General features: G+C 43.2%; 1 protein-coding gene across 4 annotated transcripts in view; it reads right to left on the bottom strand.

Moving 5' to 3' along the window:
• Nucleotides 1-94: 94 nt before the first annotated feature.
• The window catches only part of Adipor2 (adiponectin receptor 2), a 62,529-nt gene continuing 40,058 nt past the window's right edge, over nt 95-22,565 (bottom strand). For all 4 annotated transcript variants that reach the window (XM_038317873.1, XM_038317871.2, XM_038317870.2 and 1 more), the window contains exons 3-8: nt 13,835-13,954; nt 10,426-10,597; nt 7,072-7,258; nt 6,448-6,635; nt 4,787-4,980; nt 95-2,859 (exon numbers count right to left, since the gene is read on the bottom strand). In XM_038317873.1, the coding sequence (XP_038173801.1) occupies nt 2,731-2,859; nt 4,787-4,980; nt 6,448-6,635; nt 7,072-7,258; nt 10,426-10,597; nt 13,835-13,954 (990 nt within the window). In that variant the 3' untranslated portion in view covers nt 95-2,730. The remainder of the gene's footprint in view (nt 2,860-4,786; nt 4,981-6,447; nt 6,636-7,071; nt 7,259-10,425; nt 10,598-13,834; nt 13,955-22,565) is intronic.

The raw sequence follows: 22,565 nt of genomic DNA, 5'->3' as shown, positions 1-22,565 counted from the left end.
TCCTCAAATTTCCTGTCTAAATTAGGGTGTTAAGGATATCCCTTAAGTGAAGTAAGGTTTTTAAAAGAAAAAAGGCAATAAAAACACAACAAAGTTGATCTTCCATTTGGCTCTTTTTATTAGAGAAATTGAGAAGACAGCAAGTAGGGAAATCCCATGGTGAATGGAACAGTCACATACATAGATGCCTTTCTGGAACCCCAACCTTCTACAATCCCCAAAAGTGTGCTTTGTGACATCAGCAACTTAGAAAGGGGAAATACTGACAAAGGCCACTATTTACTGATGAAAGAATGAAGGTGTACAGGTTCCTAACTGGCCTAGGGCCAAGAAAAAAATGAAACACGTGCGCAGAGCAAGCCAGCCTCAAACTGCTGAAGGTAAGGCACTCAGGTGCCAACCTGACGAGCTCCCGGGGGCACCAGGTCAAGTGCACATGGAGGCTGTTGTAGTGAGCTGCAGAGACACACGTGGGCACACGTGCCCACACACACACACACACACACAGAAGGGAAGTTACTAGACACATTAGTGGTGTTGATTCTTTTCCCTAAGAGTTTGTGCTATGGTGAACCAGATTCTCCCTGCTTGGGAAAGGGATGACTGGACCCAGAGACCTCTACTTCTGTAGAGTCATGGGTAGCATCTCATACTCTATCCCAAGTACAGGCCCAGGGAGTAAGTCTGGCTTCTGATATGTGCTGTTGCTACCACAAACCTAGGTGAGCTTCCTTCTAGATGGACATTGTCCTGCTGAACTGCTTGAGGAATTAACACTGTTCTCTAACTCTGCCTGACACAATGTTGTTCACCCGGAGTCTTCTGTTTGGTCTACCTAGGGTAGGGGCCTTATCCACAATCAAACACTCATAAGTTCTTCCCAGCTTTTACAGTGGATGCCTTCCTGGATCCCCAGCTGCAGCTGGAGATCTGAAGGTAACGGAAGGACAACAATGACCAAGAAAACACTACTGAATAAATAGAACCTTCTCACATTCCCAAGCATCCTTTTTGAGATGCTTGAGGCCCTATGTTACACCGCAATACCCACTAGCCCCAGGATGTGATGCCTGCCTGAAGTCTTGGAGACTCAAATGCTTGGCTTCTCACTTAGGAGCCAAGATCAGAATTCTATAAACCATACCCAACTCATCCCCAGTCTCTAAAACCCATAACACAGTAGCCCTGGGACAGAGAAACTGTCTTCTAGCAGCAATTCAAAATTATGGGCTTAAGTCTATCAGACTACCTAGCAGGAACACACCACTTCCTTTCCAACTCTGTACCACACTCCTTGCAAACGGCACTCAGTGAGTGTTAACTACTCCACAGTAGATATCGCTGACTTTCTGTCCAACGGTAACAGAAGAACCTGTTCTGCCATACCACACTTGCCAAGACAGTGCACCAGAGAAAAATGCCATCACTCCCAGTAGGGATGGCTCTCTATACCTGCCTATTTGACTTCATTAGAATTTCACTAGTGACTGGCTCCATGCCAGGAGCTATGGTGGGAGGGAGAAGGTGGGAGGAGAAGCGGGGGCAGTTTTTTATTTCCAGGAGGAAGGATCGTTAGGGCAGTGATTCTCAAGAGAGCAAAGTTTGCAGAATGGCTCAAGGCTCCAAAAAGAGGGTCTGGGAAATGGCCACATCTCTATTCAGATAAGAACTACCACCTGGTTAAACAGGACACCAGGGAAGAACTAGACAGGCCCTGTGCTGATGCTCCCTCCCTCCCTCCCTCCCAGAAGATCTCCTCCCCTTCATCATCTCTTTACTCCACCACTCTTCAGAAAGGGCCTATGTGACAGCCTCTCAATTGACGCCTTCTCTAGAGCCATGACAACAGCCTGTGCTGCTTTCACTGGAAAAGCACACACCACTCCCTTTCATTTGCCTCCCCTTCTGAACACCTAGAGCCCTCACTGTTGAGAGTGGCTAGAAGATCCCTGGGCTGGGGCTGTACCCTCTGTCCCAGCAGGGCCCAAGTGTTATCAGCCTATGAAAGGCACCTTGGTGCACCAAGACATCGTGCATTCTGGGGCTACCACTTCATCCTTCCATCACTTTGTGCAAAATTGAAACAGTGTGTGGTACTTGCATGTTTCATTCTTTTAAAAAAGTCTCCCTCCCTCCCCTGCCCCTATGTTTTAAATGTTTATATAAATTCTTATTTAAACAGTAAATTAGAAATCTTATTTACATTAATTTCTTTGTTCTCCCAAAAGAGTGCCTAAACTCACACTCCACCTTTTGTTGGACATAAATGCTCACCTAACTGGTTTGGCTCTGTTCTGAGGAGCCCCAGCGGCACGATCTGCCAGCACACGGTTCTCATGTATCACTGCTTTAAGGAGAGAGAAAGGGAGAAGAAAGAACCACCAACCAACGTTCCCATCTTCTACAAATAAATACGATCACATCAGAAGCCAGTCTGTCAGGCAAGGGTCTTGCAGAGTTGCCTTCAATCGGTAGAGCCCAAAAGGAAGTAAGGGGATGAGCCATTTCGCCTTTTCTCCAAATTGATGCACTCCATCCTTTGAGGTATGATTTATTTTTTGTTTTTCTCTTCTTAGTCTTGAACCCCATGGAGCCCTTTGGCCATCACAAGGCCCGTGAGGCTGTCCAAGTTTTGGGGCTTCTCTGGCACTGGCACCAGCAGCCAGTAAGCAGGCCTGTGGGAGCTGCAGGCCTGGGTTTGGGGTCATAGTCCCTGGCTCCTGCGAAGTTTCACAGTGCATCCTCTTCAGTGCAGCCCCCGCCAATCATGAAACGGAATTCCTGCAGGTTTGAGACGCCATGGAAGTGAACGAAGGCGCCAGCAACCACAAAGATGTGGAAGAGCTGGTGGGAGTGGAACTGGAGGGAGAGAGGGGGAGACCATTACTAAGCCTGCTACAGATACCTAGGAAGAAACACTGCTTCCCAGCTTGACAGTGGAAATGCATATGATACAGTTCAAACTCAAGGTGGGACAAGAATATCCACTGGGGATCTCATATTCTGAGTCAAAAGCCAGTTCTCCTAGAGAAATATAGGTACTGCCACTAACACAGTGAACTTAGGGGTAAATTCCATACAGACCTTACAGTTAGATCACCAAATTCCCCAGGACCCCCTGACAATCAGCAGCAGGATATGGTTTACTGACAAACACTTGAGAAATTACAATACTCTCTCGTGGTCTCAAAATGGAAAGACACAGTGCTATTTATCAAGACACTGGTATCAGAAATAGAACTGAGCCGGGTGGTGGTGGCACACGCCTTTAATCCCAGCCCTCAGGAGGCAGAGGCAGGCAGATCTCAGTGAGTTTGAGACCAACCTGGTCTACAAAGCAAGTTCCAGGACAACCAGGGCTGTTATACACAGAAACCCTGTCTCAAAAAACAAAACAAACCAACAAACAAAAGAAGAAGTATACCTGAAAAGAAATGAAAGGTAAGTTAGCTAACCTGAAGCTCAGAAGACTGAGTTCAGGACCATCTATCTTCATTTACTTTAAGAACATGGGTGGCCGGCTCAGCATACAACTGTGAGCAGCAGTGAGAAGCAGGCCCTATGGGTCAGACCTCACTTTAAGAGCACTCCCCATCTATTTACTACACTGCTGAAAATGTTTCAGATCCTCTTCGGGTAGAAATGTCCATCTTTACTAGTTCCTCAGTTTTTCTCGCTAATCTTTCCTCATCTCTCATTATTAACCACAGTCTAGCTACCTCCCTCTCCTCCATTCCCCCACCAGACAGATACAGGATGAATCTCCTATCAATATCACTGGGTGGGCTGGAGAGATGGCTCAGAGGTTAAGAGCATTGCCCGCTCTTCCAAAGGTCCTGAGTTCAATTCCCAGCAACCACATGGTGGCTCACAACCATCTGTAATGAGGTTTGGTGCCCTCTTCTGGCCAGCAGGCATACACACAGACAGAATATTGTATACATAATAAATAAATAAATAAATATTAAAAAAAATAAATGTTTAAAAAAATATATCACTGGGTTTGGGTACCAAAAAGATCTTAGGATCAGCAAGATAGCTTAACAGGTAAAGGCACTTGTTGCACAAAGTCTAGCAACCACAGTAGCAGAAGACAGCCAATTCCTGAAAGATCTTTAACCTCTACATGGGCACCAAAGCATGTGTGTGTCCATTCTAAACACACATGCATCAAACATACACATAATAGTAACTAATAACTAAATTAGTAACCCAGCCCTCTCCCCCGCCCATATCTCTCCCTCCCTCTCCCCCCATCTCTTTGTTTGTTGTTTGAGTACTGGGCTTACAGGTGTGCACCAACACACCCAGCTTCAGCCTTCTCTTTTTAAAAAATGATCTCAGTAGAAGACTGCCCTTCTTTCATAGTGAGAAACAAGATGGAAAACAGACAGAATGACCAATGACTCCACTACAGCAAACAAGAACACAGATGGACACTAAAACCAGCTTGATTCTGTTTCTGTTTACCACTTAATGGCCACTTGCTTTAGACAAGCTGCTGAGCCTTCCCGAGCCATAGCTTCCTATCTGCAAAGTGAAAACAAGAACACGTATGACCTGTGGGACTGACACTGGATGACCTGATACGTCTGCAGGACTCAGTACTGTGCCAGGCAGGCACTGAGTGCTCGGTCATCAGGGTTAGCACTGCGCTCACTGTCTCATCAGAAAGCAGACAACAAGGGACAGAGCTAAGAGGACACAGTCACTTAACTCTCAATTACATCACTCCCAGTGCCTAACTAACAGGAACACAAACCTTATCACCACTGACCACACTTACCCAGATGTCACATTTGCCAGGAAAGAAGCGTTCAGGGATGCGGGCAGCGTAGAGGGCAGCTCCTGTGATGTAGAGGCTAGCCATGAGCATTAGCCAGCCTATCTGCCCTATGGTGGCAGCCTTCAGGAAGCCTTCTGAGATGACATAGTGCAGAGTAGGGATGATTCCACTCAGGCCTAAGCCCACAAATACTCCTAAGACATCAGGAGAACAGAGAACACACAAAGTAAATAAGAAAGAAGTCAGTATTACAACATAATACTATTTACTCTGATCAACTTAAAATTTCAAAGTACGGTCACTCTTGTTTTAAGGGAAAAAGAAGGTCCTTCACCCTTTGAGACACCATCACACAAGACAATGGAGCTATGCTCCATTTACAGATATGAGAAACCTCACAGTAAGTCAGGCTATGTAAGCAACCCTTAGGGTTAGTTAGAAGGAACCACTCTGTGAAGAGTTTTAGGAAAAGAAAGCATGGGGAGTTAGCTTAAACTTCCTTGAATGCCTCCCTTTTACAGGCAGACTGCAATAAACTGTAAATGGCAATAAGCTTTCCCCAGACTCTAGGGCTCTACCCAGCATCACCAGTAAGCTGCTGGCGTGCCACAATATATGTGAGAATGCATGCAGGATGCACAATCAAAAAATATGTGCACCTAAATGAGAGGAGGGAATGGCATACTAACTGTATGAAATTCAGGGACCAAGCAGACCTAATAAAAACTAACACCACCCCTACACTGTCCTCTAAGGCATTGCTACACTCCTGTTCTTTTCCTTTGCATATGAAGAACGGCTGCTAACAGTGCTTTCCACTCTCAAAGAAAAGGCTCAGGACTTAACCTTCTGGTGTTTATAAATAGCAGAATGCTCAGCTCCACTCAGCAAAGATGTTCTTATCTTATGCACCTCAATAGGTTTAACACCGCTGACATAGTGAAGAACTACAGAGCCAGCGCTGGCTACTGGACGTCTTATGTGGACATCATAAAAAGAAGAGCAGACTGCTGTGTCATCAACATGAGGTTAGCTCTGTTTCTAACACTGTAGTTGCATGCAGATGAATCAGGGCTTGAAGAAAAGCATGTGTGGTAGTACCACTTGGGAGACAGAAAGTAGAAGACACAACTTCAGGCAACACAGAGTCCGAGTTCTGAAAGATTTTGTCAGAATCACTCAGCACAGGCTACTGATTTCAAAATTAAAGGCAGGTTTTTCAATCTTCTGGTTCTACAAATGCCACATTCAAGCAAGACTACCGATGTCACAGGGCACTCAGCAGGCATTACCTAAATACCAAAGACCCCCTATATCAGAAGAAAAGTATAGTATCTACTTTATTGGTACATAATCAGCAATGAACTCAGGTCTTATTTATTAAAGCAATTTAAACTAAAATATAAAACACTAAATATAAACCAAAACAGTCAGTCAGCACAAAGTATGCTAAGATGAAGCAATTACAGAAGTCATTATATTGTAGTGTGTCCTCAAGGACACAACACTGCCCAAACATGTGTTCACCGCCCATCTTATCTCCCGCTGCCCCTTACCCTGCGCTTACAACGGTGGCTACTCCATCTGCACACTGCAAAAGCATCGGTCTATAATAGTAACCATAAATGACCCATGAAAACGACACATTCACATACACTCACCTGCTCTGACCCCCCGATACTGAGGGGTGGCAAACATGTCCCACTGGGAGACGATAATGGCTGCAATGCCCAGCACACAGATGACAATCAGGTAGATGAAGCAAGGTTGTGGGTTACAGTAGAAAGAATAATAAAGCCAAGGAACAAAACTTCCCATGATCAGAAGAGCAATACCAGAGTAATCCAATCTAGGATTGAAATTTAAAAGAACTCCATTTAATGCTAAAAATTATCATCTGTTACAGACTCCAATTAATCCCCTACGACTTATGACATCTGCAGCAACTAAGAAGCAAACTTGGTTGTCTACATTAAGGGAAGACATTTCCATATGGTAACATTAAGAACCCAGCCAGGAGGCTGGAGAGATGGCTCAGAGGTTAAGAGCATTGCCTGCTCTTCCAGAGGTCCTGAGTTCTATTCCCAGCAACCACATGGTGGCTCACGACCATCTGTAATGAGGTCTGGTGCCCTCTTCTGGCCTGCAGAAATACATACAGACAGAATATTGTATCCATAATAAATAAATATTTAAAAAAAAAGAATCCTGCCAGCTGCCGGAGGGTGTTCCTGCCCCACTGATCCTAAAGCACAGATGATAACATGAACAGCATGAATACTTACTTAGAGAAGAGTCGGGAGACCCCTTCCGAGTGGCAGTAGACTGTGTGGAAGAGCCATGAAAATGAAAGGCAGAGAATGGCTCCCAGGAAGAACAACCCAAAGACCACTTTCTCTTGCAGAGGGGCCACGAAGGAGATATTTGGGCGGAACATATAGAAGATGCCCAGGCACAGGAAGAAGACACAACCTAGGAGGAGAGTATGAGTGGGGCAGACGTGACCCATGGTGCTGTGCACTGTTTTCAGCTTTTCCCAGGAGCAGCGATACCAGAGCCATAAATTCTTTGAGAAAAATTTTCAAAATAAGTTTATCCATATTTTAGTTTACTTTCAATACTGCTAGTGTTATACACACTTCAGCTTTATAAACTTTAAAGAATATAATGACTAGTTAAGGATGCAGCAAGTGGTTGCCCAGCATGCACAAAGACCTGGTTCTATCTCTAGCACCACGTACACCAGGTGTGGTGGCTCACACCTTAATCTTAATCTGGGAGGAAGAAGCAGGAGGATTACAAATTCAAAGCCATCCTCAGCAGAGGGAACGAAGTAGCCTGGTATATATAAAAGCCTGACTCAAAAAAGGAAAAATAAGCCGGGTGGTGGTGGCGCACGCCTTTAATCCCAGCACTCGGGAGGCAGAGGCAGGCGGATCTCTGAGTTCGAGGTCAGCCTGGTCTACAAGGCTCTAGGAACTACAAGGAAACCCTGTCTCGAAAAACCAAATAAAATAAAATAAAATAAATAAATCAGTAAATAAATAAAAAGTCGGATGGGGGTGGTACACACCTATAACTTGGTAAGCATAGGCAGGAAGATCTCTGTGAGTTTGAGGTCTACGAAGTGAATTCCAGGACAGCCAGAGCTATTACACAAAGAGAGACCATGTCTTGAGGGGGAAAAAAGGGTGTTGGGGGGGGGGGGGACTGGAGAGACGGCTCAGTGGTTAGGAGCACTAGCCGCTCTTCCAGAGGTCCTGAGTTCAGTTCCCAGCAATCACATGGTGGCTCACAGCCATCTGTAATGAGATTTCTGGCCTGCAATTTAAAAGCAGGCAGAACACTGTATACATAATAAATAAATAAATCTTAGGAAGGAAGGAAGGAAGGAAGGAAGGAAGGAAGGAAGGAAGGAAGGAAGGAAGGAAGGAAGGAAAATAATTTCTCATTCACCTAAGGACCACAATCCAAAATGAAGGCAGAGTAAAATTACCTCTTAGACTTCGGTATATACTATCATTTGTGCACTCTGTCATATGCTGTGGGTGCTTTCAAAGCTCTATTTTACATTTGCTTACAGATGCTGAAGAGCCCTGTGTTGTTTCTCTGGTCCTCACTAGTGACCCAGAACATGGGTGTCAGAAATTCCATACCTGTTTTTCTGAGGCAGGGTCTCACTACTAAGTGGCCCTACTTTCCGTCTCTGGATTTGCCTTCTGTGGGCTTTTCATGGACACAGACTCAAGCGATTATGTGGCCTGTTGTGTCTTTTCACTTACTCCACTCAGCAGGTTGTAACAAACGTCAGCAATTCACTCTTACAGCTAAATTCTTCTTTTAAGAAAGCTCTTACTTTTACTCATTTTTTTATCCATGTGTGGGAGCCAGAGAACAACTTGCAGGAGCCAGTTTTCCTCCCACCACTGTAGGTCCTAGGGATTAAACTCGGGGCATAAAATCTGGAGGCAACAATCTGTCCCCACTGACCATCTCACTGGCCCCAAACGGTGTTCTAGCGCATGGGCGTACCACATTCGGTTTATCTATTCAGCAGCAGGTCGTTTCTATTAATAATGCTGCTAAAACATCCATGTACATACTTTGTTGAATACTCAACTGAAGTAAAATTGCCAGTGATCCTGTTAACTGTCTAAGGAACTATCTACCATGCTGTTTTCCACAGGTATTGGCCCATTTTTTGTTACTATTAGCAACATTTCTCCATATCCCTGGTCGAGACTTACTTTCCATTTTCTTGATCAGAGAAATCCTGGAGGGAATAAAATGTATCTCATTGTACATCTCGATATATCTGTCTTGTATGTTCCCAAATAACTGATAAAAATAAACCTTTTCCAAGTACATGTTTGTCATATGTGTACCTTTCTCTATAAAAATGTCCACAGTATATGATTGTCATCTGTGTACCTTTCTATAGAAATATTCACGGAGAAGCTTTACTGCCTGCAAAGAGGGTGAGCCATTTATACTGACTTGTAAGAGTCCTATAGTAGACCAGACATACTATGATTTGTAAAGATTCTCTCACTCTGTGGGTTATCTTTTTTAACTTTCTTGGCAATATTCTGTGGCATACATCATTTTGTTTTGCCAAAAACCCAATTTATTCTCTTCAGCTGCATGCACTTTAGGTTTCAATTCTAAAAAGCTGTTATTTGCAGGGTGGTGGTGGCACATGCCTTTAACCCCAACACTTGTGGGTGATTCCAGCACTCAGGAGACAGGAGCAGGCCTCTCTGAGTTTGAGGCCAGCCTGGTATACAGAGCAAGCTCCAGGACAGCCAGGCCTACACAGAGAAACCCTGTCTCGAAAAAAAACAAACCAAATCAAAAAACAAAAACAAAAGAAAAGCCTGTTACCTAGCTTAGGTCACCAAGGCTTACACCTGTTATTTCCTAAAGGTTTCTAGTTCTGGATCTTGTAGGAGACTAAGATTGAACTTGATCTGGTTTTGGTTTCACGACAGACTCGCACTCTATAGCCCAGGATGACCTGATACTTAAATCCTGCCCCACTCCCAGGTGCTGGGATTACAGGTATGTTCCTTATTGACTTATCTCAGCTGTGCTGTTCCTTTTACTGAAAGATCGTTCTTCCCACTGTATTCTTTACTTAATAAAAAAAATTGAAAAACATCTATTTCATATGCTACTCACAATAACTGAAACTTAACTGAAAATAATCTAAGCAATGACTGAAAAATCTTACTTTCTCATATTCTTCCTTTCACTGCTTATTAAAATACTATACATTTTTTTATAGCATTTCTTGCCTTGCCTCACTTGAAGCAACTGTCTAAAGGTCTAGAAAAGAAGGCAGGTGTGAGGGGCACATGGCAAACTGCAGTGTTCAGGAGCCTGGGATACACAGTGGGACCCTGTCTCAAAATAAGGATCTAGGAAAGAAAAAGACACATTGGTTGTAATAAAGTCACAGCACAAGTTAGAATGAACAAAGAGTAAACCAATGAAAAATTACCAACAAAAATCTAAGGGGAAGGGGGTAAATTCTAACATATTTTTCAAGAGTTGTACTTACTCTCTAAATACATTAAAATCAAAGAAAAAAGTAAATTACTAATTTAATTATACCACTGACCACAGACGTTACATACCTAGGAGATGTGTCCAAATGTTGCCTGTCTCTGTGTGTATTCTGAAAATGCTCTTAAAACAGGCCCGGAAAGAAGGCATAGGAGGTCGGTGTCCATGGAGAAGGAAATCATTATCCTTAAGCCAATCTGGTAGCACATCATGAGGGATTACTCGCCATCGACCTTCCCAAACCTAGTTATTCATTAAGAATGTTATCAAACACTTTGCTGTCAAACAAACTTTAGTTGTCATTTAGCAACACTGTTCCCAAACAACTTTTACCATAATCTTATACTGGATAAAAGACTGATAAAAAATAAGTTTCCAAATGGTATGGTCTTTGTTAGGAACAGGAAATCATAAACAAATACACAAATTATATCCTAAAAGGCCTTGGTTTTAGTCCAGCTTAAAAAAAATGAGGAATTCAAAGTCCCAGATACACAGAACTTCATTCATCAACAACAGACTTTACCTCAGAAAAATCAGTCATTAAATATGACCATTTCATACTTAATGTTCTTGTTACTACAGAAAAATATCACACTTTCATGTCTTTTCCTAAAAATCTCCCCTCTGCTTTCTGCTACAAGAAAACTGAGGTGTTAAATGGAAGAAGCACAGGGTAGGATATGTGGGGTCTACTGTTAACTAGTGAGTATTAATCAATTACAAAAACCCCAAGGCTTAATCTCCTTGCGCATGAGAGAAACAGCACTTCACTTGATGAATCCAGAAGACCAAACAAATAACATACAGACCACCTCACATGCATCTGCACTGCTAGCATTCCCCCTGGGCTGGATGCAATTCCAATTGTGCAGAGGCGATCCGTTCACCAGGGAGATCCCAATGAAAGGTGCTTCCTCACCAGACCTTTTCTCCTTCCTTTTCCTGTTGTCCCTCCCCAGGAGAGGGGGAAAGGGGGTTAGGATCTTGATGCTGCCTCCTAAGAAAGTCTGTTCACCACTGACCCTATTTATTTTAGCCCCCAAATCTCGTTTAAGCCTCACACCATGATAATCAACATCACCCAGGATCCAGCCGCAAGCAAAGGAGAAAAATTTCCGCTACAGCACTCCACCGTGCTTCCATCTAATGCATTATCAGGACTCAAAGACTTCTCCCCACTATCCCTCAGGGGTCTTAGAACTAAGCCACATAAACTGGGCTCTCCTCCCCACTATGTAGAAAGACTGTCACGTGCCCCCTATGGTGCCCCTCCTTTTACTCTACAACTATTTCCCATTCTCTGCTCTCTTATTTCCTTACTGACAACTATAAAAGAAGTGTTCCTCTACGTGACACTTCATTCTCCCAAGGAAGTGCCAAATTCAGAACAGATGCAGTCCTCTTACCTATTAAATCAGTCTTATTCCTTCCTTCCCCTCTGTTATCTCTCTCACCTTCCAGTTCAAAACTCAGGGCCAATGCTCACTGACGCTAACCTGGTCAATCCATGTATAGCCCCTAAATTAAAATAAAATAAGCCAAGATAATTCTCATCTTCACTGCTTCCTGCTAGTACTTCAGCTGTCCCGTGGAGCTATGAAGAACTACTTCCAAGACCACTTGTTGACAGAAAATTCTGCAGATGCTTAATTCTTTAAATAAAATGGCACAGTGCACAAAACCCATGTATATTTGTGCATATGACAACCCATTTTTCTTAAATATTTTCATTCTTCTTTTAAAATTTTATTTTCCTTAGATGAGGATTTTACTATACTGTTTAAGCTGGCTGTGAATTCATGGACTAATGTGATTCTCTTGTCTCACTATCAAGAAACTGTAACTGGATGCAATAAAACAGCTATGAGGAGGGAAAAGGAGACCACAATACGTTTTTAATGCCAGCCACCTGCCACTCAAGATGCTTTTAAAAAGGGAACTTATACACATATACAGACACATATATAAACACACACATACACACGGGGTGGAGGAGGAAGGCTTATACAGACATACCTAGTTGTGCTGGTTAGTTTTGTTATCTTGATACAACCAAGAGACTCTTACTAAGATTATTTAGATCAGGTTGGCCTGGAGGCATGTTTGTGGGGAACTGTTTTGCTTACATTAATCATGTTGATTATATAACTTGGTTACATTAATTGAGAAGGCCTGTCCATTGTGGGAGGCACCATTCCCTGGGTTTGGGTCCTAAGCTATATAAGGAAAGAAAAAACAAGCTCGCCAAGGCAAGCATACATTCATTCCCTGCACTCTTGACCATGGGTTTGACTGTTTAACATGCCTGATGCCAAGGTTCTCCAACGAATGATGGACTCTAACCTGGGACTGTGTGCTGAAACAAACCCTTTCTCTCCTGCATGCTTTGTCAGTGTATTTCACCACAGCAACAGAGATGGAAGGACAGAAATGGGTGCCACAGGTGGGAGCTGCTGTGGCGAACCTGACTGCATGATCTTGCTCCATTTGAGTGAGCTTTTGCATGGTTTTACTAGCATGGGGGAGAACTGAAAACTTCAGGCTAGAAAAGCCAATGAATGTTGTGGACAAAACTTATTGGATTGTCCTTGTGGGAGCTTGAAGAAAGGCAGAACAATGGAGGCTTGGCTCATGAGCTCTCAGTGGAAGTGAGGGTTCTACTAAGAACTTGCATAGGGGCTATTAATGGAATACTGGCTTCATTCTGCTCAGGTCCTGAGAACCTAAGTGAAGTTGATTTCCTTGTAATAATAAACTATAACCTAAAATTACAGGCTAAAATAAAATCTCTCTCCCTTAGGATGCTTTCTGTATTAATGAGAGCAACATGAAACACGATACTACCCCTAGACACTTGCTCATCTGACTAAAAAGCGTACCAGTCTCTATTTTTTTTCAACAAGTAACTTTAATTCTAGCTATCTTTAAAAAAAAAAAAAAAAAACAAAACCATCCTACAATGGGTCCTAGGGACTCTGACAATGGCCTGAAAAAAAAACCATTTAAGACACTCACCCACACCCACAGCCCCCCTTAAGACACTCACCCACACCCACAGCCCCCACACATAATAGCTGAACTGAAAATACTAAATGTGCGTGAGAATCCTGTGTTGTCTACTTCAGCAGTTTGATTACCTGTGGAATCTCTAGAAACAGCAACTACACTGTCCATATTAAACAGAAAAATGGCTTTAGTATTATTTTTAATAACTCTAGTACAACCAATCCAAATCTTCATCCTATCTTATCTAATCTACATTTACTCTGCTACTCTGTATCAGAAGAGATTCATATCCCAATTGGACATTCTGGTTACACTGCAACTTTATCGGTATGTTTTACAAATGTGTCTTTAACAGGTTAAAGTCAGGAGAATTATTTGTCTCCATCTTGCATTGGATTTTCTCCCCAAGTAGGACAAAAAGCAAATGACTACTACCTTCTTTCCACGTCTGTTTGGAAAAGGCAATCTTACCTTACAAACAAACTCTTCCATTCTCTCCATAGCATGATGGGCCTGTAGGAGAGGAGACATGCCCATAAACCCTTCATCTTCCTGGGAATTGTCATCTTTACACTCGAGTTCCTCAGAGCTCTGCAAAGACATCACAGCAAGAGTCAAGGGCAGGACCAATCACCACGTTTTCCTTGCAGATGTAAAGGATTAAAGTCAGTCCTCAGTCAAGCATCAACAACAGTCAGCAGCAGTTAACTTCACTGTAAACCTATCAGCAGTAAAAATGAAGCTGGGCACAGTGGTGTATGCCTTTAATCCCAGTGAAGGCAGGTAGATCTCCAAGCCAGCCAGGACTACACAGTGAGACCCTGTCTCAAAGAAACAAAACCAAAACTAAAATAAGATAAAACAAATACAAACAAGTCAAAAACACCATTTCTGCATTCGGAAGGAGAAACAACTCTCTACTCTAGCACAGCATCCCTATGCTTGCTTCAGTCTGTTCCTTGAACAGCTGCATTAGTTTCCTCTTGGCTTTAACACTGACATTCACAGGCCAGTGAGAGCTGGATGACTGGAATCCACACAACGGTAGACGGAGGGAAACAACCCCACAAGGGTGTCTGATGACCTCCAAATGTGTACCTGGCACATGTGCCAGCCCCTCGCATCATACACTCACACACAAATAATTTCAAACTACCTTTGACAAAGTCCAACATTCCTTCATGATAAAGGCCAGAACCCACTATGTAAATCACCACGGAACACACTATGTAGACTAGGCTGTCCTCAAATTCAGAGACCTGCCTGCCACTGCCTCCCAAGTACAGGGATTAAAGGCATGCACTACTATGCCTGGTTGGGGACTAGTTTTTCAAAGAGGATGAATATAGCCTCTCTGCTACTATGAGCAGCAAAGATAATGGAAATGGTGAAAGAAGATTTACGTAATTGGAAGGAATGAAGCAGCAGTCTTGGCCAGTGACTTCTGTGTTTTGTTTTAAAGAATGCATAGAAATGCAGAGACTAAGACTGAAATCTTATGTTGTAATGGAAGCGGCGGGCTGCTTCCCGCCACCCAGCTAGCTCTACCCAAAATAATTACACGGAAACTGTATTCTTTTAAACACTGCCTGGCCCATTAGTTTCAGCCTCTTATTGGCTAATTCTCATATCTTGCTTTAACCCATATTTATAATCTGTGTAGCACCACGAGGTGGTGGCTTACCAGGAAGGATCTTAGCCTGCGTCCATCTCGGAGAGGAGAGCTATGGCATCTGCCTGACTCTGCTTTCTTTCTCCCACAATTCTGTTCTGTCTACTCCACCTACCTAATTTTCTGTCCTATTAAAGGGCAGCTTCTTTATTAACTAATAAAAGTAACACATAGACAGATGACTCTCCTCCATCAAGCTTAGGAAGAATGAAAAAGGTGCTATTGTGGTTTGAGAAATAACATCTGGTAGCCAGTGGGGGCAGCTTGGGGAGGTTTAAAGGGTACAGCCTTGCTGCAGAAGTATGTCACTAGAAATGGGCTCTGAAATTAAAACTTGCACCATTTCCATTTTAATCTCTCCATACTGTGCTTGGGGTAAAGGATGTTCCTGCCACTGTGCCTGCTACTTGCTTTATGCTTTCCTGTCACTCATCCCTCTGGAATTGTAAGCACAAAATACCTTCTCTAAGTTGCTTTGGTCATGGAGTTTTATCACAGCAACAGAAAATTAATTTTACAGATACTGAAGCTACTTGGTGAATATGATGATAGTTTTTCCCATATTCAAATATTTGGGACCTTAGAACATAGGCACAAACCAAAGGGACAGATTCAGAAAGGAATGGACCAAGGTCCTGGCTCAATCTTCAAGACCATCCTCCTAGGCTCCTAAATCCACCTATTTTAAAAAATATCGTGTTGTAGGTATACAAATGCTTTGTCCACATGTTTTTGTCTGTCTGAATGCATACCATACACATGCCTCCTGCCAGCCAATATCAGGTGTTGAATCCCCGGGACTGGACTTACAGACCATTTGTAAGCTGCCATGTGGATGCTGGGAATTGAGTTCTATTCCTCTTCAAGAAAAAGTATTCTTAACCACTGAGCCAACTTTCCAGCCCCACCAAAATCCATCCTTATAAGCCAGTCTGTGTATTTATTCTTCTCTTGTTTTGCATATGATGATTGGCAGACTCCAGAAAGACTGGCAGGTGGGTCAACAAATAGGGTAGCTCCCTGACAGATTCCAAGGCAGTTGACAGAGTAGCAGTTGGTAGGCAGGGAGAGGTTCCCAATACAAGAAAGGGCTTCTGCAAGAGGCTAAGGGATTCAGCTGTCACCCCAAGAGCAGCACAATCTAAACGCCATCTGGCTGGTTTAGAAGTAAGTCTTTTAAGCAGTAATTAGATGTTATCTATAAAACAGTAATAGCTGTGCCCGGTTTATAAGTTCAGTCTAAGGACTGAGTCCATCACTGTTCAGTTTGTAGAAAGTGCCTGGCACAAGCGTGCTCAGTGGAAGTGCTTCTCCTTGTCTCCACCCCTTTGGCCTTCTTGATCTCCTCCCCCATTTGACAGGACCATCAGCTGGTCTGCCACTCACCTCCTGCTGCTGTGCATGAACTGCACCAGTGTCACTGGACACATTAGGAATGATAATGTATGAGAATGTTCACACAGTACACGTATAAAAAATTTTTTTTCTTTTTCCAGAGACAATCTCATCACACAGTGGCTCAAAGCTGTCCTGGCGCTACTTAGCCCAGTCTGGCTTCAAACTTGATGTATTCCTTCCTGGGGCTCCTCCTCAGTGCTGGATGGGCTACCATGCTTGACAAGATTCTTATAACTGGCTCTCTCCCTTTACTCAAGGCAGGACTGCACAAGTACTCTAGTCACCGAGCCACCTCAACAGCTCCAGCAGAGATTCCTAAGTGAAATTCTTACATTTGATTCAGCATAAATAAACACCTATGCTATCATGCTAAGTGAGATAAGCTAGTCACTGAAGGATGAATAGTCTACAATTTCACTTACCTGCAGTCAGATTTGACTACCAAAAAGCAAAATGGTTCTCAGAGGCTGGAGGGTGGCAAAGAACGCACAATGTTTAACAGGCAAAGAGTTTCAGTTTAGAAGATGAAAATGTTCTAGAGATGGATGGGGTTATGTACTTACTACCACAAAAATGCACACTTAGAAATCATTTAACACGGCCATGCGGTGGTGGCAAGCCTTTAATCCCAGCACTTGGGAGGCAGCGGCAGGCGGATCTCTGTGAGTTCAAGGCCAGCCTGGTCTACAAGAGCTAGTTCCAGGACAGGCTCTAAAGCTACAGAGAAACCCTGTCTCAAAACAACAACAACAACAACAAAAAAAAAATCATTTAACTCCTGGACAACATGCACACCTTAAACAACAACAACAAAAACCCTAATACCTTTATTTACCACAATAAACCTAAAATTGAATGAATGGTTTGGTGTGTGAATACAGGTGGGGCTGGAGAGATGATTCAATACTTAAGACCACTAGTTGCTCTTCCAGAGGATCTGGGTTCAATTCCCAATTGACAGCTCACACTGTCTGTAACTCCAGTTCCCGATATGCATGCACTCAAAACACCAATGCACAAAACTAAATAAATTTAAAAAAAAAAAAAGAATACAGGTAAGGATGCTAGCCATGATGAAGCTCGGACCCCGGACCCCCATGGCAGCTCACAAACATTTTTAACTCCGGTTCTAGGGAATATAACACCACCTTCTGGCCTCCTTGGGCACCAGGAACACATGTGACACATAGACATACATATATGCTGTCTAAACACCCAAATGCATAAATTAAAAATAAATCTCAAGAGAATACATTAAGACAGAATAGGGAGCAATGGTGCACAACTACAACCCCTAAATTCAAGATGAGAGGCAGGAAAATGGTTAAGAGTTCAAGGTCAGACTAGAATACACAGTAAGATCCTGTGTCAAAAATAAAAAGGGGGGCCGGGCAGCGGTGGCGCATGCCTTTAATCCCAGCACTGGGGGGGGGGGGGGGCAGAGGCAGGCGGATCTCTAAGTTCAAGGCCAGCCTGGTCTACGAGAGCTAGTTCCAGGACAGGCTCTAGAAACTACAGGGAAACTGTCTCGAAAAACCAAAAAAAAAGTAAATAAAAAAAAAAAATAAAAAGGGGAAGGGTATAGTTCATCAGCAGAATACTTCCCTAGCAAGAATGAGGTTTTACACACACACACACCCGGGGGGGGGGGGGGGGGGGACGGACACAATTACCCAAAAATAAAAAAGCTTTGAAGACCAAAAAAAAGTTTCCCTTTCTATAGAACTAATGTATGTTGCCCACCATCACAGGGCTCACTGAACAGAAGGGTTACCACTATACAGTTAGGGAGACAGTTTACCCATGAGTTGCAGACGGAAGAAGTTATGTGCACTATGTCTTCCTAACAAGAAAGAAGGGAATGCTGTGGAGAATTTCATGGCAGAGGTGTACAGAGAGTCTCATATGATACCTATGGTTGTCCAAAAGGCTGAGAAACAATACACTGACTTTTTTCCACTAGATGTTAGTGAATGAATCCAGGGCATTCTTCTCACTGGGCTGTAGGATGACTAATAGCCAAACACAATGAGAATTTTTAATGTTACTTGTGCCTTCCATTCTTCATTTAGCAAGTATATAATTATATCCAAACTGACAGTAATACTCTATGCTGGATAATAGGGGTCATGTAAACATGAAGCCATACTTCATAATTTAGCAAAAAGAGATGAGATCTATGCTCATGATTTTAATTTGAAGGGGTTGTTTGGTAACAAGAGATGATCTCTGCCATAGCCTGTACCAGAGAAGCAGGAAACATATGATAGAAAGCAATGCCTTGTCTAGGGGAGTCGACAGCCAGGAAGCAGTGCTAAGAGCAGAAACATAAGCAGGCCTCTTGGATGGGGTCAGGTCATTCAAGTGCTCACACGTTCTAATCTTGACTTCTTTTTTACAAGTGTTATATGTGGGCATGCAGGGTGGGGGAACGAATATGAATGAGAATTGGAGCAGGTGTACACATGCAACAGTACACGTATGAAGGTCAGAAGACACCTTTAGATGTAGGAAGGTCCTCACCTTCCACACTGAAACAGTACCTTTTTGATCTTTTACTATTATGTAGGCCAGGTTAGCTCAACTGCACACTTCTGAGGAATCACCTGTCTCTGACTGCCATATCCCAGAAGTACTGAACTACAGACAACCCTGCTACATCAGTCATTTATGTGGGTTCAGGGAACTCAAACTCAGGTACTAATGCTTGTGTGGCACGCATTTTAACACAGTGAGCCATTTCCATAGCTCCTAATCCTGACTTCTTTCTTTCTAGGGGGCTGTAAAGTACCTGGCCTTTTCCTGAAAAACAGAAGAACATGATGTTTGCAGTGATAATTTCAATGATTCCTGTGTTATACACAGTAGTAGGGGACAGATCTGCCTACTACATTGGGCGGACTCTATGGTTTGGCCTCATCTGCCTATACAGCCTAGTAATGAATGTGGTCCAGGTACACTGGCTCAAGCTCCATGAAGACTTCAAGTGCCATGGAAATATCTCCTATCCTTGTTTTGTGGAGTGTTTTGAACAGCTGTTTAGCATTCCTATATTAGAAATGTGGTACTACTTCTACTTCATCTTCATAGCCTTGTTCTTCCTCATGGAGTACTTCATGGCTCAGATTCGGCATAATTACACCAAGGTAAAGGTGAAGACCACGCAGCAACCTGTGAACTCAGGGGAAGTGGAGAAGGGCTCCATGGAGGCAATCAGGAAGCAAAGCTCTTCCCAGAAGATAGACTTCCTGAACTTCCACCAGGAGAAGACGCTCTTATATCTGTATCTGCTCCACTCCTTCCTGCAGGCTGGCACCCAGACTGTGCTTCTATGCCTGCTCACATTCAAACACCTGCCCATGATGAGACAAAGCAAAACTCACTGCAGCATCAACAGCTGCTCTACCCCAATTCACTGCCTGATCAGGAACTCCCCGGGAAAGAGAATGTCCATCTATGGCCTCATCACCTTGTCTACAGTAAACATCTCTCTCGGGTCAGGCTACTTCATCTACAGCATCCACCATTACCTACTAGAAGCTCGTTCAGCTTCCAAGATTCAAATTTACTGATGTTTCTAAGAGATAGCACACTTCCTAAAGTCCTTTCTCCTCTATATAAGGAACTTTATTATGTTCTTCTAAATTATGTTGTTTCAGGAAGAGCCTATTCCTTCTGACCTTCTTTGGGTTTGATTTTAAGAAATAAACATTTGCCAACCATGGTGACACTTATCTTTAATCACAGCACTGGGGAAACAGAAAGGTGGAGTTGAAGGCCAGTCTGGTCTACATGGTGAGTTCCAGGCTAGTTAGGGCTATTTAGTGAGATCCTATCTTAAAAATAAAATGCAAGCCGGGCGGTGGTGGCGCACGCCTTTAATCCCAGCACTTGGGAGGCAGAGGCAGGCGGATCTCTGTGAGTTCGAGACCAGCCTGGTCTACAAGAGCTAGCTCCAGGACAGGCTCTAAAGCTGTAGAGAAACCCTATCTCGAAAAATCCAAAAAATAAAAAAATAAAATAAAATAAATAAATAAATGCAAATAGAATATGACTTAAAAAAAATTCACCATTTGTTATTATCTCTAGTGTTAGGCAGGGGTCATTTGACCCTGAGGGGCAAGAATATATCCTCATAATGACTATCAGGCCTTGGTGCACACCAGCTCGTGACCCCAATGTGGTCACCTGTAAGGTGGTGTCAGATCCTTTTCCTGAAGCATGGGAAGATAAGTAGTTGCGAAGGCTACCTGCAGGCAGGAGGAAGCCACTTTAAAACTGGGTCTGTCACCTCTCAGACCTTCACTCCACAGAAGCCTTCAGATGCCGGCTGCTCAGTGGGGTCAACTTTCCCTGTGGCAAAGCTCAATTGTAGCTGAAAACAAAACTGATTTTTGCTTTCTGAGCAGGTCTCATGGAAGACGAGAATAAGGCCAACAAACAGGGCACTGTGCCAAGTGGTCACACCCTCCTCAGGCCGAGGTTATGCCACCATCCTCTCCAGTCTGAGATGAAGAATCTGGATGCCAGCTCCTACTTCGGTATTCACAACCCAAGTGTGATTCTCTGGGAAAGTATCCAGGTGAGGAGTGGACAGGGCAGGGGGACAAGACCTCTACTCATTTGTAAACAACGAAACAGATGTCAAGTTCCACTAACAGACAAAGGCTGGCTCCACAGGGTGACTACCTTCATTACCCAAACAGACAGGGTTGGAGTGGAGACCAGGTGTCAGGAGAGACCACAATGTAGAGAGCAAGGGCAAGAGCAGGAACAAGGAGGTGGCCCTGGGAGCCACTGGGGTATGAGGTGATGCAGAAAGTCAGAGGTACTACCCTGCCAGCTCCTCCCACGGGCTTGAGGAAGCACTGGTGTGTTACAGTCTTCATAACAATCTTCCGTAACTAGCGTGCTGTCCTATGGCTGCTTTCCCACAATGATATATCACTGTCAGTATGAGCCGCTGGTGGACAGAGGTGGCTTTGATAATCTCAGAAAGCAAACACCAGAGAGCACAGTAAACGGCAGGAAAGAAGGCTGAACAAGGCCTCAGGATTTACAAGCTCCTCAGCCGCTACAATCAGCTCAGGGCAATCTTCTCAAGGGAAAGGCAATCCTTCTCCTTGCCAGCCAGATAAAACAGAGGAAAAGTGTGAACAAAATCTATGTAGAACTATCTGAGACTAGTGGCCAAGCAGCATAACCTAAGACTGACTAAACTGGCATCCCAAATTACTGTCTATTTTTACTAAGAACAAAGTGTGTGAAAGAACCCGTCCTGATTACCGAAGTGCTGTAGACAACAGAAGGATATCTAAGTGGTACAGCACTTACCTAGCATGTACAAAGCCCTGGGACTGACCCACAAACCTTAAAACCAAACCAAATCAGTCAGTCAAATACAAAGTAGGAAATTACTTTTTCTATTTAGAATGTATTAAGTACATTGTAAAAACTCAACTTTAATCAAGGCCTCCATATTGATTCTGTTTCTAACAGCATTGTTTGTTATTATTGTTTGTTTGGTTTTGTTTTTAAAAAATCAGTTTTTCATTTATTCTTGTATGTGCATGTACATACCACATGAGACCCAGCCTCACAAACCAAAATTAGACTTAATTTTAAAATAATTTAGATATAATATATATCATATAGCACAAATACATAAAACTAGTTTATAAAGAAAATGTACATTTTTAGGACTTTTTGAGATAGGGTCTCACTATATATAGCCCTGGATGACATGGACCTCATTATGTAAACCAGCCTGTAATGTTTCATAACAGCAAGATTAAGGAAGCACAAGTCTGCAGTCTGAGATACAATCTCCCAGCACCACATCACTGAATGGACATAAAGTTCCACTGTAGACATCAACATGCCTGTAACACTGTCTGATGCTGTTCACAAACATGACTGCTGCCATGATGAACTGTGTGAGTCTTCCCCTTTTCTCTGAGAAGTTATATAAGACACTGAAATCTACTTCCTCTCCTTAGGATTCCGCTGACCCCAAGATACGCACTGCAGAAAAACAATCTGAGAAGTTCCACAGAAGTTCTTCAGATACCACTGACAATGTTATAACTAAACATGGCTGGTTCTGGGGCTGGAAGGTTGGCACAGCAGTTA

The sequence above is a fragment of the Arvicola amphibius genome, chromosome 2 (assembly GCF_903992535.2).
Source record: "Arvicola amphibius chromosome 2, mArvAmp1.2, whole genome shotgun sequence".
In the NCBI taxonomy this organism is placed as follows: domain Eukaryota; kingdom Metazoa; phylum Chordata; class Mammalia; order Rodentia; family Cricetidae; genus Arvicola; species Arvicola amphibius.
Note: the sequence above shows the minus strand (reverse complement) of the source record. Positions and strands in the feature narration are given on the sequence as shown.